This window comes from Heloderma suspectum, chromosome 1 (assembly GCF_057233095.1).
Source record: "Heloderma suspectum isolate Gila_16-S chromosome 1, 16-S_ref, whole genome shotgun sequence".
Classification (NCBI taxonomy): Eukaryota; Metazoa; Chordata; class Lepidosauria; order Squamata; family Helodermatidae; genus Heloderma; species Heloderma suspectum.
Window position 1 is genome coordinate 354,813,185 of NC_139458.1, and position 20,367 is coordinate 354,833,551.

Genomic DNA, 20,367 nt, shown 5'->3' on the forward strand with positions numbered 1-20,367 from the left:
CTCACCAAGAAAATCTCATTTAACCTGAAACCATTCTAAGTTATTTATTAGTCCCATCAAAAATGACTGTACACTTTTTCTGATCGAGTTTGAGGAAAACGTACGCATTTGGGAATGCAGATGGGGTTTTAGTGTGACGATGGGGCATCATAGAGCTCCATGCTTGGCATTTCTTTCCTGAGATGGTCAGTGATACGGTACCCCGGTAATCTTTGCCAATGCCCTGATAACAGTCTTCAGCCAATGTAGTTTGCACAGGAATAACAGGAGCTGCAGCTATATCAGAACAAAACAATGACAACAACAACACCACACAGTTGCATAAATAAGCAATGTATTCTGTCTTTCCAAATGTAGTATGACCAGTCTTGGGCTTTCTTCACATGGAGCTTTTATCCTGTGATTGAGATTGCTCCTTCATGGAAGTTTGCAGGCTCCGTGACCTTCCAGGGCATCTCCTGCACTAAATGCCCTTTGTTCCGTTTTTAAATAGATTGCAGATTATGAGCTATCAAATTACCCTATTGTGTTCCGCTTGAGTTCCCTCCATGAAAAGAGGAAAAGCAGCAAGAAGATGAGCAAGATCAATTAAAGATAATGGAAGACTCTGATATGGGGAGAAAGAGGGGGAAAGGGGAGGGGGGAAAGGAAGCAAGTGAAAAAGGGAGTCATTGTGATCTTGCATTTAAAACTGAAGCAGAAAGCCTCATTTTAAATGCAGGATTTTAGGCTGGTGTAGAGAGCCCTTGGTAAGGCCCCAATTCTGTAGAATTATGTAACTGTAGCACTGCAACTACTGAGAAATGTTCAGGAACAAGGTAAAGTGAGAAGAGATGGTGTAGACATATCTTAAGAGCATCTGGACCTTTCCTCAATGACTGATAGCCTTACATTGCTGATTGTAGATGGATGGCTTTCTGCAGCAATATATTACTCAGACTGACAGCCCAATCCTAATTTATTTCCTGTTCATTTGCTTTACAGTAGAGCTCAAAGCAGATACCCTAAGCTCGTTTACTCAGAAGAAAGTTCCTCTCAATTCAGTGGGATCCTTTCCTGGTAAGTATGCCTTGAATTGCAGTCTTAGGAACAGAACATATTTTATTTTATTTACATTTCTAACTCAGTACAAATGAAAGATACAACAGATAAAATCAATATAGTAAAATATGCACTGAAAACACAGTACATTTCAAGTCTTTGGGAAGGCTCTGAAGACCCACCTGTTTTTATTGGTTTTCTCATAATCTGTGGGCTGCAGGTTTTATTGGTGTAATTTGTTTTTATAGTATTTTATTGTATATTTCTTGCTTATTTGCATATTTTTGTGTTTTTTATCCTGCACACTGCCTTGAGAGCATTTTACCCTTAAAGATGTTCTAAAAATAAATTTAAATAAATAAAAAGCAAAGTAAATAAATACATGAACAGGTTGAATTCACTCCACACCTGCTTAGCCCCACTTGTAAGAATTGCGCCCAGGGATCATAACCAGATCTGTCACTTTTTACTTTTTTTTTTTGCAAGGCAAACCTTGTTCCCTGTTTGGTTTTGAAACTCAGAATGGTTTGTTCTGTCTACATCTATCATAGATGCACAAATGCAACTTTTCTTACCAGTAGCTATTGCTGTGTCATCATCACAGCTAGGAATATTGCAGTATTCCCATCGCTTATTGGTATTGGTGGTGTAGCACCAAGGACTGGACTCTCCATCAGGATTTCTACAATAATTTTCTTCTAAACTTCTGAAACAGAATGTCCATAGAAACTGATTTTGGTTTTAAAGAGAACCAGAGAGATGGACATCTTAATGTAATGTTATATTCGTCTTAAAGATTGAGATAAAAGAATGAAACCTGGTCCCAATCTACACGGACCAACCTGGTCCCAATATACATGGACAGCCCCATACCCCACGCTCAGAAGAGGAACACGGAGCGCCCAAAATGGGGCATTCTGGGGGGCATTCCAGGGCGGGGAAGGCGGAAATGCCAGTACAACGCATCCTATCTGTTGTCTGGCAGCCTCCTCCCCCGCTCCACCTTCCTGCATCTAGACAGCTGAAATCAGCTGTCTAGCCACAAATGCAGGGCAGGAGACACACAGAGGGAACAATCCTCTCCATGCTTCTCCTGCCCTGCATTGGATTGGCGGTCACCTATCACCACAGGATTGTGCCCTTAGTGTGTCTTTTTTCCTTAAACGCCGCTCCCAAGCAGTTCTGCTGCAGTGTGCCCCATCCCCACAGATTAAATCCTGGGCATGTCTCTGTGACCTGGTTGTGATGTGGTCAAGGGGCGGGGCCACCCCCCCCCATTCCCTCTTTTTCCCCATTTGCAGTAAGGCACTTTTGGACACAGGCTTCCTTTCCCACTTCCCACTACTTTGTGCTGTTTCATCCTTCAACTATATTGCAGTAGTGCTGTTTTCCCATTCACAATATGAAGCCTAGCACAATAGCTGCTTTACCCATTCACAGTATACAGCCCGTTTTTCCCATTCATAATGGCACGGTAGCACTGTTTCAACCATTCAGAATAGCACAGTAGCCACTTTACCCACTCACAGTATGCAGCTTCTTTTTTCCCATTCATAACAGCGCAGTATTTATTTATTTATTTATTTATTTATTGCATTTATACCCCGCCTTTCTCCCTCTCACAAGGAACTCAAGGCGGCTTACATTATCCTCCTCCTCACCGTTGTATCCTCACAACAACAACCCTGTGAGGTAGGTTGGGCTGAGAGTCTGTGACTGGCCCAAAGTCACCCAGTGAGCTTCCATGGCCAAGTGGGGACTAGAACCCGGATCTCCCGGCTCCCAGTCCGTCACTCTCACCACTACACTACACTGGCTCTACACTGGCACTACACTACTGGCAGTAGAGTTGCTTCAGTCATTCACAATAGCATGGTAGCTGCTTTACCCATTCAAATTATGTAGCCTGTTTGTCCCATTCACAATGTCGCAGTATCTTTTAATCTTTCACAATATCCCAAAGGTGGATGACGGGAGAGGTGTGGGGTAAGGTACATGGGTTTAGTTCCACTAAACTTCCCTGAACATGGGAGCATGGACAGGAGTGGGGAACAAGCCCCTTTCATTCGCTGAGCAGCACTGACGCATTGATGACAGTCAGTTCTACTCAATGGACTCAGCCCACCCAACCCCAAAGCATCGTGGTTTTAAGTGCTGCGTGACACATGAAAGTAGATTCTTTGGTAGCGTATACTCCACTTTTCTTGCTTTGCGTGCCCCTGATGGACCAAAAGCTATTTCATGAAAATCCAGATATAACATGAAAATGCTTCTCATACCATTTCCATGTAGATCATCCCCCAGATATAACATATGTGGCAAGTACTACAATAATGGAATGTTGGGAAGGAGCAGGACAGACAGGGAAGACAGTTAAGAGGTGGCTGGAAGGAGGGGGGAGGGTTAAGCCTGATTGGGTGAAGAGGGTGCTGAGTTGGCTGGCAGGACTGGGAAGGAACTGGATTTGAAGAGTACTGTGGGCAGTGAAGAACTGGATGTGGAGAGAATGACATGGGACAGAATGGCTGTGAGGAGGAGCAGGTAGATTGGGAGGCTTGCAGCTAAGGAACAAGACAGAGAAAGACACAGATCACCAGCTGTCTTAAAGAACAAGACACAGATCTTCAATGACAAGAAAAGCCAGAAAGTGAACTGTTATGATAGTTAAAGAGTTATTAGAGATTATAGGGATATTAGAGTACTTTCAGTTTTGTGGTTTATGTTCATAAAAATTGTAATTCTCTTAACATTTATAAACATTGCTGAAGTTTACCAGTGTCTGCTGGAATTTGTTCAATACCTATCTCAGATTGTTCTATAAAGAACCATCACACATGAAAGCGCTTCTCATACCGTTTCCATGTAGATTGGCCCCTGGTGCAAATTCCAAAATCAGTTATTGAGGCATTGTGTTGAAAGATGCCAAATATGTTACAGTCTCCCTAGAAGACACAGTCTGAATATCACCAACCCCTAGAACTGATTTTAAGGAGGCCAAGGAACATGTAAAACACACTGCAATATCTCCCTTGAGCAATGAGAGAAAGAATGAAAGCCAAGACTGCATCAACAGCATAATTTTCTGACTGAAGTGTGAAACCTGTTCTACTCACCTGGTTTGCCTCACATTTCCAGGAGGGGAAGATGCAAAATAGATTGCAGTATGATATCTGAAGCAAGGCCTCTCAGATGTTGTGTACTACTATTTAGCTCACATCCTTCAGTAACACAACTACAAGGCCCAAGCGATAATGGATTCATTTAACATACTTGCACGGGTAGTTTTCTGGAGTTCTCGCGTGTTTGTGAGGCACTTGGGCTGCCCAGGATTGGCATTTTTCTCCTGATACTGTGACAGCAACGGTCCCTCGATAGTCTTCTCCTTTTCCCACAAGACACTGGTGCCCTGGGGTGGAGGCTGGTGGGGGTGTAGCTATATCAGAGAAGAGAAGGTGAATGAAATCAGCATCTTCAGAATACCTAAGAGGAACTGACCCAGCTAAAAACGGACTTGAGTGGAACATTAATTTCTCTCCATATAAGTGAGGTTGCCAAAAAGCTACTGCAAGCTTTATGAGATAAAAAGACATCCCCCCAAGCATCCTCACTTCTTTAACATTGAATTATTTCCCTCAAAGAAACAAAATGTATTACAATATCATCACAGGTAGCTTGCAATTGATAATTCAAATAAAACTTACTGCACCGTGGAATGTTACAAAATTCCCAGCGTTTAGTGGGGCTGGTGGTGAAACACCAAGGACGAGGCTCGCCGTCAGGATTACGGCAATAATTTGAAATCAGATTCTTTTCTGGAAAACTGAATAACAAATGAGAAAGCTGAAAATTCTGCCAATTGACTGTTGATGGTTATTTTTATTTATTATTACATTATTCATTATTACATTATTACATTATTTTCTGCCAACCTAGCAGTTCGAAAGCAAGAAACTGCAAGTAGATAAATAGGTACCGCCTCGGCGGGAAAGGTAACAGCGTTCCGTGCACCTCGGTGTTCAGTCATGCCGGCCACATGACCATGGAAGCGTCTTCGGACAGCGCTGGCTCTTCGGCTTAGAAACGGGGATGAGCACCGCACCCTAGAGTCGGACACGACTGGCTGGGGACACCTTTACCTTTATTCATTATTACATCTATTCCTCTTGCAAGGAACCCAAGGTGGCTTACATGGTCCTCTTCATCTCCATTTTATCCTCACAACAACACTGTGAGGTAGGCAAAGCTGGGCATCAGTGACTGGCCCAAAGTCACCCACAGAGCTTCATGGCCCGAGTGGGGACTAGAGCCTGGATCCCCCCAGTCCCAGTCCAGCACTCTAAGCGTTACACCACCCACACTGGCATTGGTTAAGCTCTCTTATACCACCCTCAACCTGGTGCCCTCCAGACTGTAGCTCCCACCATTCCGAGCCACCATGACCATTGACCATGCTGGCTGGGAGTGCTCGAGTTGCAGTCCAACCCATCTGGAGGACACAAGGTGGGGGAAGGCTGTTATACCACATCAGACTATTTGTCCATCTAGCCCAGTATTGACAGCTGACTGACAGTGACTCTCAGGCTCTCAGGCAGAGATCTTTCACCTCACCTGCATCCTTGACTCAGGACTTTACACATGCAAAGCATGTGCTGTACCAGCAAACTAGAAACCACAGTGCCAAAGTACAAATATCTGTGACATGTCAAAGCCTGTTGTTTTCATACACATGGTGCCTCCACCCCACACACGTGTATATGCCCAAGAGTCTTACACACCTTCCATTCCTCTTAGGGAGGCCTGTGCAGAAGAACTTTCTGGAGACTTGGGTACCCACCACTGAAAATACAGACTTATTAAAAACTCATTTCTATCTACAATTTTCAAATAATCCATCCCAACCGCACCCCTTGACAGTCCATGAGTTTAACTGATGAATGCATGATTTGTGACTTACTTTGAAGGGATGTATCCATGAGAGTGAGGTTCTTGAGAAGCCCAAGGCTGGCACTGAAGCCCAGTTTCTGTTTGGGAAACTTTGCCTTGATAGTTTTCCCCACTGCAATACATGCACTGTTCTGTAAGTGTAAATATCTTTAAGTCATGCAGATTTGTCTTATTAGACATATTTCTCTTGTCCTAAGGTACTAGGGATGATGGATCTGCCCTCCTTCTGCTCTCCCCTTGTTGTACACTATAGTATGAATCAGTGATTAAGTTTCGAGTCTTATAGTATAAGGGTGTTATAGCCATGCCCACAGGGAAATTTAGAGCTCAGGTTATATCAGGACTATTTCCTTGGATATGTCTAAGCTAAGCTAAACTGTTCATACTGATATCTTCATATTGCCTTCCTGAATATGCATCCAGGGTCTTAAGCACAACTACATACATGTTTATATGGGCACACGTAAAACCTTTGGGCTTTTTCTTTTTAAACTTATTTTAACCATGGTGAGGCAGCACCACGTGCGGTCACCGTTCTGAATATGCAACCCTCACTCAGGGGTTGTCATGTCATGCAAACCTGGTGAGTATGGGTTAGGTGAGGGTTTAACAACCCTCACCTAACCCATGGCCTGTTTTACGGTTATATGAGGGTTGTTTAGGGATATGCCAGGTTAAGTTACACATGCAACCTGGCACCTGCAGGCACCATGGCTCATCATGGGTTAAATAACCCACTGTGGACTGTCCTGTCATGCAAACAGTTCCTTTCTCCCGCTGCCCTGTTCCTGAAAAAAAACCGCCTCTACAAAGCTGCTGTTTGCATTTTCAGGGAAGCTTCCACTGGCATCAATGCAGGCTTCCCTTGAAATGCAAATAGCTGCTTTTGGAGATGACATTTTTGTCGGAACTGTGGCAGGGAGAGAAAAAGTTACACTTCCCCCCTTCACACCCCTCGTGGTCCACAGGCTTCTTCACAGCTGCTAACAAAAAGCATGTTTGCCTGAATTGATCCTTACTTGGGGAACTTACCAATTAATACAAAACACTGAATGCCTTCATCATTAAAAAGATTTATACCTATGTATAGTACATCTAAAATTGCCTTGCAAAAAAATAAAATTCTGGTGTGTGCATCCTCACCTTCACATTCTGCAATGCTGCAATAATCAAATCTGGTTGCAGGATCTGTTGTGTAGCACCAGGGGCCTTTCTCATCATTATCAGGATTCCGACAGTAGTTTTCTTCTAATGAAGCATTAGGGTGAGTTGTAGGTGAGTAACTAGTAAAAACAAAGATAACAAGTATTGTTACAGAGGCCACACATTTTTATTTATTTATTTATTAAATGTATTAATTGCCCATCTGGCTGGTCACCCAGCCACTCTGGGCGATGTACAACAGAAGAACAATTTTAAACAATAAAATACTACTTTAAAAACATATTTCTAAAAATACCCTAACCCACCCCAAATGCCTGCCTGAACAACCATGTTTTTAATGCATGGCAGAAGCTCATTAAAGAGGGGACATGGCGGAGTTCCCTAGGGAGGGAGTTCTACAGAGTGGGGGCCACCACAGAGAAGGCCCTCTCCCTCATCCTCACCAGCCTAGCTGTCCTGGCTGATGGGACAGAGAGAAGGCCATCCGAGGCTGATCTTGTTGAGCGGCTTGTCTGGTGTTGCTGGAGGCGCCCCTTGAGGTAGGCTGGGCTGGAACCATATAGGGTTTTAAAGGTCAAAACCAACACCTCGAATTTGCCCCGGAAAACAAGTGGTAACCAGTGCAACTCCTTCAGCACTGGTGTGATGTGATCTCGCCAGCGGCTGCCTTTAATCAGGCGAGCCATTGCGTTCTGTACCAGCTGCAGCTTCTGAACCATCTTCAAGGGTAACCCCATATACAGCACATTACAGTAGTCTAAACAAGAGGAGACCAGGGCATGTACTACCGATGGGAGCAGATGGTCGGGAAGGTAGGGGCGCAGCCACTGTATCAGATGGAGTTGGTACAGCGCTGTCTGGCTCACAGCTGACACCTGAGCCTCCATGGACAGCTAGGAGTCTAAAATGACCCCCAGGCTGCGGACCTGGTCTTTCAAGGGTAGCCGTACCCCATTCAACACCAGATCAACATCCCCCAATCACCTCTTGTCTCCCACCAAAAGTAACTCGGTCTTGTCAGGTCCTTTTCCCAGGACTTGAATGGCTTTGGACTAAGGCTCTCTTCACACCTGGCATTTTATCCCACTCAAACCAATCCTTTTGATTCTGGATCCTTTCTGGGATTTAGACTGGCCTGGTATGCAGGCATCTTTCATAGCGCTTCTCTACGCTCTATACTTTTTCATGGCTGCATGGAAAAATCAGGACAGAAGGCTGATCCTTGGCTCCTGTAACATGATTGATGGCTCTGCCTGTCCCTTCACTCCTCTGCAGCAAGAGGGCAGCGGGAGGGAAGTTGGAAGCTCTTTGAGCAACTTTAAAGGTGGAGGGAATCAAAGGAGCAAATATTTGCGTAGCCTATCGCATGAAAAACAGGGACGCAAATGGCGTAGTGGATGCCATTTGTGGCCATAAAGCTGGTAGATTAACCTAAATGCAGCCGTAAATGGCTGCATTTAGGCTAATCTACCAGCTTTACAGCTGCAAATGGCACCCACTACGCCATTTGCATCCGGAGACTTAGCACAGCGATACGGCACGGCAATGGCTGCCAGCCGTATCGACATTCGCCAGTGATGTGGAGCTGGCTTGGACAGATTCCAGGGGGAGGGACAGATCGCCTCCCCCTGCGGGCGGATTCCCCCCCAGAACGACAGGTAGGGAATCCGCCCATCCCTAGTGTGAAGAAGCCCTAAGTAAATACATTTTTTTAAAAAAACCAATCTAGCTAAAGATAGGCATAATCAAGTCCTATGTGAAACAGCACAGCTAATTCTTCTGTTGCTTTCAATGGAACTGGGGGGACCAAACTAGATGTGATGTTTGGGAGCCATGTTCAGATTGCCTTAACTTCAGAGCTGCCATACGGGGGTGTGTGTGTGTGAGTGCAAATTGGATTGGTGAAGCAGTCCTATGGGAGGGGAGTTTCCCCAAGGTATTTCCCCAATCAGAATGCCCATCCTGAAGCTGCTATTCATCCTTCTGAAGCAAGAAGGCAGGGAGATCAAGGCCAACTTGTCAGGTATGGCTCAGGCCTATGCCCTCTACAGCAATCAGGGGGCTGTCCCAGCCTGTATTGAGCAGAGCACACGTGAAAGGCCACATTCTGGATTTTCTTTTCTGCACTGGACAGCGTTCTGGTGATGTAATACACATGGGTCACCTCCCAGTAGGATTCCTCTAGCAATACAGTAAGGCTCAGATGCTTCATAAGGCAATACAGGACCAGGACAACGTGGAGCATCTTTGCTGGTCCCAGGCACTCGATCCTCCCAATCTGGATTTGGGGCTGAAAGACCCAGGAAAAGTGTGGGTGCATGGAGGGGAAGTTGTCAGCAAGCATAACTTGTGACATTGCACAACATCATGACTGATCATGGGCCATGTCAGATAAGGCATCAGCCTTGGCTTCCAATTTCCTGGCTTTGTGGAGTTTGGACCAATGTGAGATAGACTTATCATCTGCTCTTTTAAACCGGCAGGTTTTTTGATGATTGAATTATATATGATTTCTGCTCTGAAATTTGAAACAGCAGTTTAATGACCATTTGCATTGAAATCAACATGCATGGCTACATCCAACTCAGGGAGGTTGGTAGATTGAGTCCAGGAACAGGCAGTCTGCACACCCAACCGTGTGGCTTCCATACTCATTCCCTGTGCATGTGCAAGTCCCACACCCTGTCTGTATATTCTATGTTTTCTGTTCATACGGAGGAAAACATAATGCTTCTGTGTGACTCCTATGCCAGGGATGTTCAACCTCTTTCAGTCTGAAGCTCTTGGGGGCCAGTGTCCAGTGGTGTTCAGAGGCAAAGGCAAATGGGCCAGGGCCAAAATACCATCATGCTTTAGGTTAAAGCTCCAACTGTCAGTGACTAAGCCTTGGAAGAGGCATGTCAGACCTTTAGGATGTGTGTGTGTGTGTGTGTGTGTGTGTGTGTATATAAACCAGGAAGCCACCAAATGACTGGCAGTCAGGGGGAATGGGTGGGGCCAGAGGAAGGGGCATGGGCATCTGGAGAGCCCCAGAAGGCTAGACTGGGGCCCCAGGCAACCGAGATTTGGCCTGGTGGTCCGAGGTGTGACACCCCTTCCCTCTTCTACATGGTACAGTTTTCCACTGGACGAGTTTCTTGTTGAGACATTGAATGAGGTGGGTGTGCAGGAACCTAATGTAAGGAATACAGGCCTTAGGTTAGCCACTCAGAGTATCTCTACATGAGGCACGGATTGTGCACTCATGCTTGTTCACTCACGCTAGTTCATGAGTCCTTTTTCTCGACGTCATCAACCTCCGAGGCCTCTCCCACTATTTTCAAGAGGGAATCTGCCATTTTATAAAACCCTAAAAATGCTGTAATAAATTGAAATTGCTCAATAAAACATCGCCATCTGCTGGCGGTATAAATGAAGCATATGGGAAGAAAACCAGCAAAAACGGGGGGGGGGGGTGCGGGGAGCACATATATTGTGACAGCTGTCACACCCACGAAGACTCTGGAAGACAAAGTCTCGGTAATGCCGCGGAATTTTTGCTAAATGTGGAGATGCCCTCAGCCTCAGTCTCTCATCTGAAAAATCAGATTAATTATACTGACCTAGCTATAGGCTCGTTGTAACCATTACAGGATAACATAAGTCAGGGCTGAGCAGACTTCAGGCTTGCTGCTCTATTGTGTTTTTTTTTTTTACTATGCTGAGGTGTAGAGATAAGCCATTAGGAGAACACTGGCCATGGCAGAGGTGTGTTTGTGTTCCCTGAACCCCTTGCTCTCGTTAAAGTCCAAAACCCTTGGGGATCTACTGCAAACCACCCGGATACCTACCAGTAGCTCCCAAACTACATTCTGATTCTGCCCACTCCTGAGGTATATGAAGCACTTTGACCAATTTAGTTGTTTAATCTAAATGCTAGATATCCTTGTAGGTTCCCTTGAATAATGCTGGAGCCCTTTGGGGCTCAGCGTAGGTGTGTGGTGGCTTCTTAATGTACCTGAAAGCTAGCTGGAGATCTCTCTTCAGTGTTCGAATGGGAGTGGCCACTGGAAATGGGGAGATCTTGTGGTATGTATGTGTGTGAAAAAGTAACAAGAGAAACTGCATTTTGAGACAGAGGCAGAGAGAGCCGAGAGCTAGCTGAAAAGTTGAACGCATCTTGGCATGTAGCTACCTGCATCTCTCTGGAGATCTAATATGGGGCAGTGGTTTTGCTGTTTGAAGGAGAGCTTAAGCTGCTGCCTCCACCTATGCTCTAGTGGTGTCACTGCAAATAGATCAAATATTACAAAAATGGGGTTAAGTCCCTCGTGATTGCTCCTCCCAAAGGAAGTCTCACCCTGGTAAGCGCTGCCCCTGAAACCTTGCACTGCTTGGGAAGTGAGGAGCATGTCACATCACTATTATATGACATCATCCCATTGCGACTTTCTCACTCCCATTCAGCTGAAGCAGGCAGCGAAAGTTGCAGTATGACTATGTCATACATTTGTCGGAGTCGATATTATCAGGGGAAAGGAGATGTGGGGCTCCTGCTTTCAGTGACAGCCACACATGCCTGCCATAATGTCTAGCTCTGCTCTGAATCAGCCGCTTTTGCCATATATGTGTCAGTGAGTTTGGAATGTGCACAGCTAAAAAGAGTGTTAATTCATATGGCAAATATTTTCATGGGCAATACAAAACAGACACCAATTAAACGGTGAGAAATAAATAGCTGCTCACCCATCCTATTTCAATGGCAAGTTCATAATTCAGCTTTGATTGTTTCCCCTTTAACAGCTATGAATTATTGTCCCTCAGTGTTTGCCAGTAAAACAATGTTCCTTCTGATCAATCCTTTTGTCGCCTATTACTGCCAGGAAGTACATAAATGCTATCTTGTCCGGTCACCTGGCTCTTGACTGGAATTGCAGTGAAATAAAATGCATGCATCCTTAAATATATGTTTTGTGGCAGACAAACAAAACAGTTGCAAAATTAGATGAAGAACAGAGAGAAACAGCAAAAGAAATATCTGTTTAAAAATACTGATTAGTGCATAATTTTGATAATGTATGAAGTGCAATTCGTTTATACATATTTAGCATGGATAGCTTGGAAAGGAGTAGTGTTAGAGTAAGAGCCACTTCATACTTTAGGCAGTACTGCAAGTACACTGGTATTTAACTCCTGCTTATTGCAGTATGTGAGAAGTGGTGGCGCGTTATGTTCCAGTAACCTCACAGCTCCCCAGTATGGTCCCCTGCGTGACATATCTCCCTTTCACACTCTATCGGCACCATCTAACAAAAGTTAGGAACTAAAGCTGCCATCCTATTCACACTTTCCTGGGAATACGTTCTACTGAATTCAGTGGGACCTACTCCCGACTTGGGCTTTCATCAATGAGGCATGCAACCCAACCCCGTGCATGTTTACTCAGAAGTAAGTACCACAGAAGTCAACGGGGCTACTAACTCCCAAGCAAGTAAGCAGAGAATTGTGGCCTAATGTTTGCTGAATTGTGCTCTGCACGTTTCCCACAGCAAATTCAGCTCAAACATCCACAGACTTGCAGGGCTGCCTAAAATGGGAAGCAGTTCTGCTCAGATGGGAAAAGGTCATACTTGGGTTTATGAGGGCTCTCGTCTGCCCAACGCTGGCATGATACACCTGTCCGAGTTTTAGATTCAGTTCCTCTGTAGTCCTGTCCATTTTCTCTCTTGCATTCAAGTAGAAAAACTGAAAGAAAATATATGTATTTATTATTACTACCTAACATCACCACACAGACACATAAGAAATTAACTGAATTATATGTGCACCCTGCCTGGGTTCCTTCCACCTTTTTCCCAGCCTCCACCTCTGAAACAGAGAAACAAACCCTTCAAGAAACACCTGCTTTCATTTTGGGACAGCTTTACCCACTGTCCCGCAAGCTTCAGCCCTTTTACTCTCTCTGGGTTCCAGAGAAACTCAGTATGCTCAGTTGGTTCTCTCAGCCCACTACAGGAGAAGTAACCAGGAAATCAATACAATAAAGGTAGCGTAAAATCAAACAATACGTGGGAATTTGGATTTTCAAAAACAAATAAAGATTTATTTAAAACATGAAAAGTTATAAGTTATTATTATTAATCAATGCTTGTTCCTAACTTCCCTACCTACTCTACCTTCTAAACTCCCACAAATAAAACACACTACCTACGTGTTGCTTCTTTAAGCCCTAAGGCCCTATCTGACTTCTAACTGTCAGTTCATTCCTTATATAACTTCAGAATCCTCACACAGACTCACCTTTCACTTACTCTCTGGTATACGAGTAACCCTATCTTACATGGGTTAAATTTAAGAATGAAAACACATACATTGCTATAATAGGCATATGTTACACACCCCAGCCCAAAGCCCTGACTGTGTTTTACTGCTCCAGCATATGTGGCCTTCCCATTCACTTAAATGGAAGGCGCAGCTCTGTGGGCGCAAAGAACCATGAAGCTGCCCGCTCCGCTGACATGAGGAGGAAGCCTATGGTTGCGGGGGAGTTCCGGTGTGCATCAGGATTTTTTTTTTTTTTTAATGAAGCAGGGTACTTCAAATATTCATAAATAGAAATTTATATGTTTTGAAGATCAGGGAAGTGGGAGTTTGGGAGAGAGTGCTGCCTCACTCCTAGAATTTTCCGGAGGGCCCAGACGTCATCATCTTCCAACTGTAACCCTCCCATAACCAAGCAGTATCAACAAATGTCAGAAGATATACAGGTCCTATTTATCAACTTGGTTTTAAAAAATGTAGTCAAACAGACTAGTTACACTGTGTTGTGTGCATGCAAACGGGAATTTGTATGCATGCAACTATCAAAGGCTGCTGGTCATGACGGCGATATGCTGCTACTTCCAGTATCAGAGACAGTATGCCTATGTATACAGGTGCTGGGAAACAGGAGCAGGGGGTGCTATTGCACTCATGTTCTACTCATGTTCCCACAGGCAGCTAGTTGGCCACAGTGTGAACAGCATGCTAGAGTAGATGGGCCCTTGGTCTGATACACCATGGCTCTTACGTTCTTGTGATTTTCCACCAGGTTCCAGGAACATAATATCATACAGTGTCCCCTGCTTACATATTCCTCCTCATACATGTCCACTAGAGAGACATGTACTTTGCCAGACAAAAACTGATAACTGTTTTCTTTAGCTGTCTTCACATACTGTCTTTCTCTACTCTCAGCGCTGTACTAGAGAATGAGAAATACATGCAGTGCAATCCAAGTGAAGTTGCACAGACCCCCTTCCAAGTGTATGCTGAATAGCTATAAAGAAAGGCTAGTTCACTTACCAGACTTGCTGGTTCCAGCTATACTTATGCACATAGAATGGAATGGTAATGGAAATGTGAACTGAGCTATAAACAGATACAGCCATAGTGATTCCCATGGTCATAGCAGCTAAGGTAAATGACACTATGATTATGGACATTGGAGACAGCCCAGTTATCACTTCAGGATTTCTATGCAACAGCAAACACCGTTGAGGGCAGGATGGACAGATCATGGGCAAAATGTAACATACTGGGCAGCATCCAATGCAGCGTGAGCAGATGTCCACTTGCACAATGGAACGCCCATGTTCCCTCCCCACTTGCGGCCCTCGTATCCCTTGAAAAGCGCTACGAAGTGTATCCCAGGGGGAAGGACAAATTTGTTCTGTGGACAGATGTGTGTGAACCAGAAACACCATCGCCATGTTGAGTTTTCCCCTCTTTCTCATAACATGTAGCAATGCTTCCCCCTTGTCATGACATCCTGACAATCTGCATTTCCCCATCCTCCACGTCGCTGGCTACTGCTTGCTGAAGTGGTGGAATGCACAATGTCATGATATCATGATATGGGTAGGTGGGGTGTGTTACTAAGCATTACAAAAGGGGAGAATAAGAACATTCATTCATTCATTCATTCATTCATTCATTCATTCCTTTTATTCATTTCTATACCGCCCTCTACCCGAAGGTCTCAACAGGGTGGGGGTGGGGGAACTGAACAGGGGGGACACCATTTTCACCAGCAGCCCTCTCAACTGTGTGAGAATATCCAGAGAAATTGGCAAGCGTCCGTTGATGGTCTTGTAGTATGGAAAAAAGAAAACTGAAAGCTAGGACCTTCCTTCTATATTAATAAAAGAAGGGGTGTGTGTGTGTGTGTGTGTGTGTTCTTGTCTTTGCCATAGCACCAAGACTGAATTTCCCATGAAATGTAGATACCTGGAACTTGGCATGCACACTAAGGGAGCCTAGGAGTATGCATTAATTAATTTTTGCCGGCAGTAATATCTTCAGTCACTAGAGGCAGACTTCCTTAACCAGCGTATAGGGCTGAATCTACACATAGCAGTTATATCGTTATCATACCGTTATCATAACTATTGGTACATATGGCACCAATGGGCACCAGTAGTTTTGATAACAACTTGAGCACGCTCCGGGAGAGAGCGCAGGACAGGAAGGCCTGGCGTGCTATGGTCCATGGGGTCACGAAGAGTCGGACATGACTGAACAACAAAGTTTTGATAACAGTATGATAACGGTGTAACTGCTATGTATAGATTCAGCCTAGCTTCGCAGTCAGTACAGTTTGAAGCCACAGGAGATTAGTAGGGCAAGGGACAGAGTTATACATCTGCCCCTCCCCACTGCTGTGGGGCAGTGCCCCCCTGCCCAGGTAATGGAGTGGAGAGACCCTTCAAAGGGCTACAGGGGAGCACCATGGGATGGACTAGGCCTAGCAGTGCCAGCAGGTGTGGCTTCATACAAAAGGGGCAGGCATATGTGTCCGACTCTGACAGCTGTGTAACTTTGCTTTAAGGTCTCGCTGTATTTCAACCTATATGAAGTCATGTCCATTTGATAATTGTAAATAACTGCATGACCAAGGGGGAAAATTCACATGAGTATATGGGAAAGGTTACCTGCATCTACTGCAGTTTTGGAGAAAAGATAAAACTGGATAAACCACTTCTGCAAGAGTCTGTAGCATGCAAATGGGGTGCAACTGAATTACCAAATTACTGGTTATCATTTATTATATGCCAACAGTGTGCTGGGTCTTAATTGGCACTTTTCTGAATCTGATTCAACAGAAGTCAGTTCTGTATTAAAAGGTGAATGCAAAATTATGCTAACAAAATTATTGATTATACTAACAAAAGCTAGTTACTCTAGGAAAAGGGTTAAATATACCAAATGTATAAGAAAGGTACCCCACAAAAGTGCACTTTTGGCTGTTTTCAATTAAGCACATTATGATGCCAGCGCAAAACACTGTGCATGAGATGCAAACTGTAGCAAAACGGTGGAGAAGTGTAAGAACAAGGATTTATGTTTTATGTGAGAAGAATGCTGCACAAACATTGGCAATGTCTTTGCACTGCACATTCCAAAAAACTACAGAGCCAAATAAAGCCCTTCAAGATGTTCCTGTTCCATAATCCAGCACGCACACTTAAGGATAGGCAAATCATTGCATGCGTATAGCAGGGCTTTTATTCATTATGGGTATGTATAGACAATATTGCATTGAAGGCTGTATTTGAAGATCTTCTAAGTTTGAGTCCTAGCACAAAAGGGAAAGTCATTGCCAAACATTCTCCTAGGTAGGCTGACCATACATACCGTTTTAAACAGGACTGTACCGTTTTTTTAATATTTCCCGACCGTCCTGTCGTTTTAATATAAATGTCAATTTTGTCCTGTTTTTAATTTTTTGTAAAAAACTGAATGCGTTTATCATAAGGCTCTATGCTAATCAAACTACTAGTGTGCCGAAAGAGGAAGTTCCATTTCCTTTATACAGTCAGGGCCAGGCTTCTTGAGCTAGTGACGATCAGACACCGCCCCCTTGTTTGTCTGCAGTGGTGGGGAATTCAAGAGGTGGACACTAAGCCCCATTCAGCATGTGGGAGCCAGGGGGGTGAGTCTTACTGTTATTTCTACCATCATTCCACCATCATTACTTTTTCATGAATACGGAATATTACATAACCCCGTCCCATTTCTGTCATTCCAATATCCCGTTTTTGTCTCAAGGAAATATGGTCAGCCTATCCTAGGGGGTATCTCTATGAGCAATTTACTCTGAGTTGGCTGCGTTTGGAGGTCATTAGGTATACATGATGTCATGGCCATCCAGCAGCCACCCCAGAGCTTATCAGAGAAAACCTGGATTTCCTGAGACTGCTTGAAGTCTGATTCTTTTCCTTAAGTCAGGTTCTCCGCGGTATAGTTGGTGTGTGCCCCAACCCTTGTATTTAGCTTGGGTATGCTAGCCCTGCCCAGGGGTGTGCCTTTCACCGTGACCCTGGTTAAGGGGTGTTTCCCATCCCTGTGTTTCCCAGCACAAATCAATTAGTGTCTACTCAGAAGTAACTCCCACTATGGTCAATGAGGTTTGTCCCCCTGAATGCGCACACCACAGATCCCCCTCAATTGAAATAGCACATTTTAAAGCACTAATTCCCTAAAGGCAGTAAAGTGCTTTCCCCAACCTGCAATTCTCCATTGTTTTGTTTATTGCCTTCAGAAGTAACTAATTCAGACCTTCGTTCCTGATCAGCATCGGGTTAGAAAGGGGGCTGCTTCCCCCTCCCTTGTGTTTCCCAGCACAAACCAATTAGTGTCTACTCAGAAGTAACTCCCATTGTGGTCAATGAGGCTTGTTGCCGAAATGCTCACTGAGATTCCCATGAATCAAAATAATGCATTTAGAGAGCTTTGATGTCAAAGCTTTGACTGATCACTGCAGGGCAGCTAGAACACTGTGTTCCAGAAAGGATTGTTTATTTAAGGAAGGGGGGATGGAGAAGGAGATTTTTCCGCCCCCCCATGTTTCCCAACACAAACCAATTAGTGTCTACTCAGAAGTAACTCCCATTGTGGTCAATGAGGCTTGTCCCCTGAATGTGGGGGAGCCTCTCTTTTTCTCAAAGGAGAAAGAGGGGAGAGCCTGGAGGGGGGGGTCTCTCTTATAGGTTGAGCAGCCCCTGCCAGTCAGATGATATTCACTCCAACCCCCTCACCCTACCCGGAAGAATGTTCTGTGAAGCAACTTTTACTGGTGGTATACACTCGCTCATGGAGCCCTGCCCAGAGCAAAGCCAGCTCCTTGAAAAATCCAGGTAAGCCACGATTGGCTTCTTCTTCTGCATCCTTCCATTGTTGTAGAGAAACCCCCCAACATATGACATCTGCTCTCTTGCTGGCCATTCCGTCCCCACCCACACCTGGGAAACCCCAGCTCAGTATTTGGGGGCAGCCTTCAAAGGTGTATGAAATGTCAAGGTCTCAGTTTACAAGATCAGACTTTGAATTGACAAAACCAACGTGAATATACTTGTTCAGTGAATTTTCGACCGTTGAACTATCACTATAGGTGATATTATGTATTAAGATACTTTTTTTACCACAGCCTTCCCCAACTTGGTGTCCTCCAGATGTGCTAGACTGGCTGGCTGGGGCATGCTTGGAGTTGTAGTCCAACACAACTGGAGGGCAGCAGGCTGTTTTACTCTGTTCTAGTTCAGAGATGGCCAGACTCTGTATTCTCAGAAACCACTATATTGTCGAGACCTAGTCAGGGCCTGGAACATCCTGAACCATCTGGCCCGACAATGAAGTTAACTTCACCTAGCCATTAGGGATGGCGCATGTGCCACTCACATGCTATGAGGCAAATCTGCTCCCTGAAAGATCCCCTCAAGAGGCACACTGGCAGCTGTGAAAAACAGGCCATCTCATTGTGCCTTTCCTTACAAGTGAAAATGTGGGCCAAACGAGATATGACTTGGGAAATATGCAATTATGCTTTCCTGTGTTATTGTCTCTGAGGCTCTCCCCTGGTTGCCATTTTCTGTCTGCAAATGCTGCCCTGCCCCAGTCCGTGCGAGATGGAGGTTGAAATTGGTGTTCTAAGGCAGTTTTCAAAAACATATATTCCCCCTGTATTTCGTGAGCCAGGCTAGTGAACACTTGCCATGGTCTTCCTGTTAGTGGTGTTATAGAAATTTCAGTTGTAATATGTCTGTTATCCCATAATTTTATAAGCTAGGCTATGTCTATTCTACCTCAGTGTGAAATTGTCATGCCAAACAAAGACACAGTGCCTTATCAGAGACTCAGGAATACCAAGGATGTATTTACGCTAGAGTACAAGACTACCTCTCTGCGCATGCCTAGATATGTGAAAGGCGCTGCCTGCTTTCTGCTTCCTTCTCAGCTAGACAAAGAGATTAGTACAGCGCAAGCGTAAGACAGCCCCCAAAGGTCTTGCCTATATAAACTTTTGGATCACATTACTTGATTGTGACCTTTGTTGGAGCGTTGGCCCCAAGGGTTGCCTTATTCAGCAGAATAAAATCATGTTGGACCAGATCTCTGCCTCCTCTCGTTCTTGGTAAACAAATGGGAAAGTCTACCAGGGAAAGAACATAATTTTTGTAACAGTGGCAATGCCAAGAAATCCACTCTGTCCTCATCAGACCATCTATTTGCCCTGTGAGCATGTGCAAAATGCCCACTCCAAGAGCTCCATTCTTCCTCAATCCCAGAGAATGGTTCAGGCATAAAAACAGGGTGCCCAGTCCTGCCTCCTTTTGTTCCTGAGATTACTTGCTGTTTGTCACTCCCCTCATTGCTGCTCTCATCAGTCATTTCTTCCACGGCCGGCTAAGCTCAAATCCAACACTCTGCCACCCACGTTGTGTAGCTTTTTTGCCTTCTCTAGCAGCTCAGCCAGGCAGGTTATTTTTCAGAAAAGACAGTGATCCAGTTTAGGAACACAGTTGATGCTTTATACATTCTTCTGGAACACAAACTAAGCCTCCCTTCTTGAAACTCCACCCATACACATGCACAGGCCTCCTTACTTCCAAAACCCTCTCTGGCCTTCTGGGCCCACCCCTCTAAAGACAGTTCTCCCACTAGGGCTGTTCCCCAAGCTGTTATTTGCCCCATGATGCAAAGCATACAGCTATCATATGAGCACATGTATATTTTAGGATTTTCATTTAGAAAATTACGTGAGGGAAAAGGTTAAAAAAAAACCCTCTCGGCACTGCAGCCCCAACTGAATCCCACCCCCACCCCGCATAGATACACACTAGGGAAGCTACTCTTTGAAACCCACAGGACATCTTTTTCACAGATCTCCCATATCATGCCTACGTCAGTCCTGTGAGAACT

The 20,367-nt window shown here is 44.7% G+C and overlaps 1 protein-coding gene across 2 annotated transcripts in view; it reads right to left on the minus strand.

Annotated features, from left to right (window-relative positions):
- LOC146359718 (plasminogen-like) overlaps window positions 1–20,367 on the minus strand; it is a 53,259-nt gene that overhangs the window by 24,486 nt on the left and 8,406 nt on the right. For both annotated transcript variants that reach the window (XM_084827967.1, XM_084827966.1), the window contains exons 4-10: window positions 12,759–12,873; window positions 7,129–7,268; window positions 5,996–6,116; window positions 4,743–4,861; window positions 4,312–4,474; window positions 1,617–1,747; window positions 105–276 (exon numbers count right to left, since the gene is read on the minus strand). In XM_084827967.1, coding sequence (XP_084684093.1) covers window positions 105–276; window positions 1,617–1,747; window positions 4,312–4,474; window positions 4,743–4,861; window positions 5,996–6,116; window positions 7,129–7,268; window positions 12,759–12,873 — 961 coding nt within the window. The remainder of the gene's footprint in view (window positions 1–104; window positions 277–1,616; window positions 1,748–4,311; window positions 4,475–4,742; window positions 4,862–5,995; window positions 6,117–7,128; window positions 7,269–12,758; window positions 12,874–20,367) is intronic.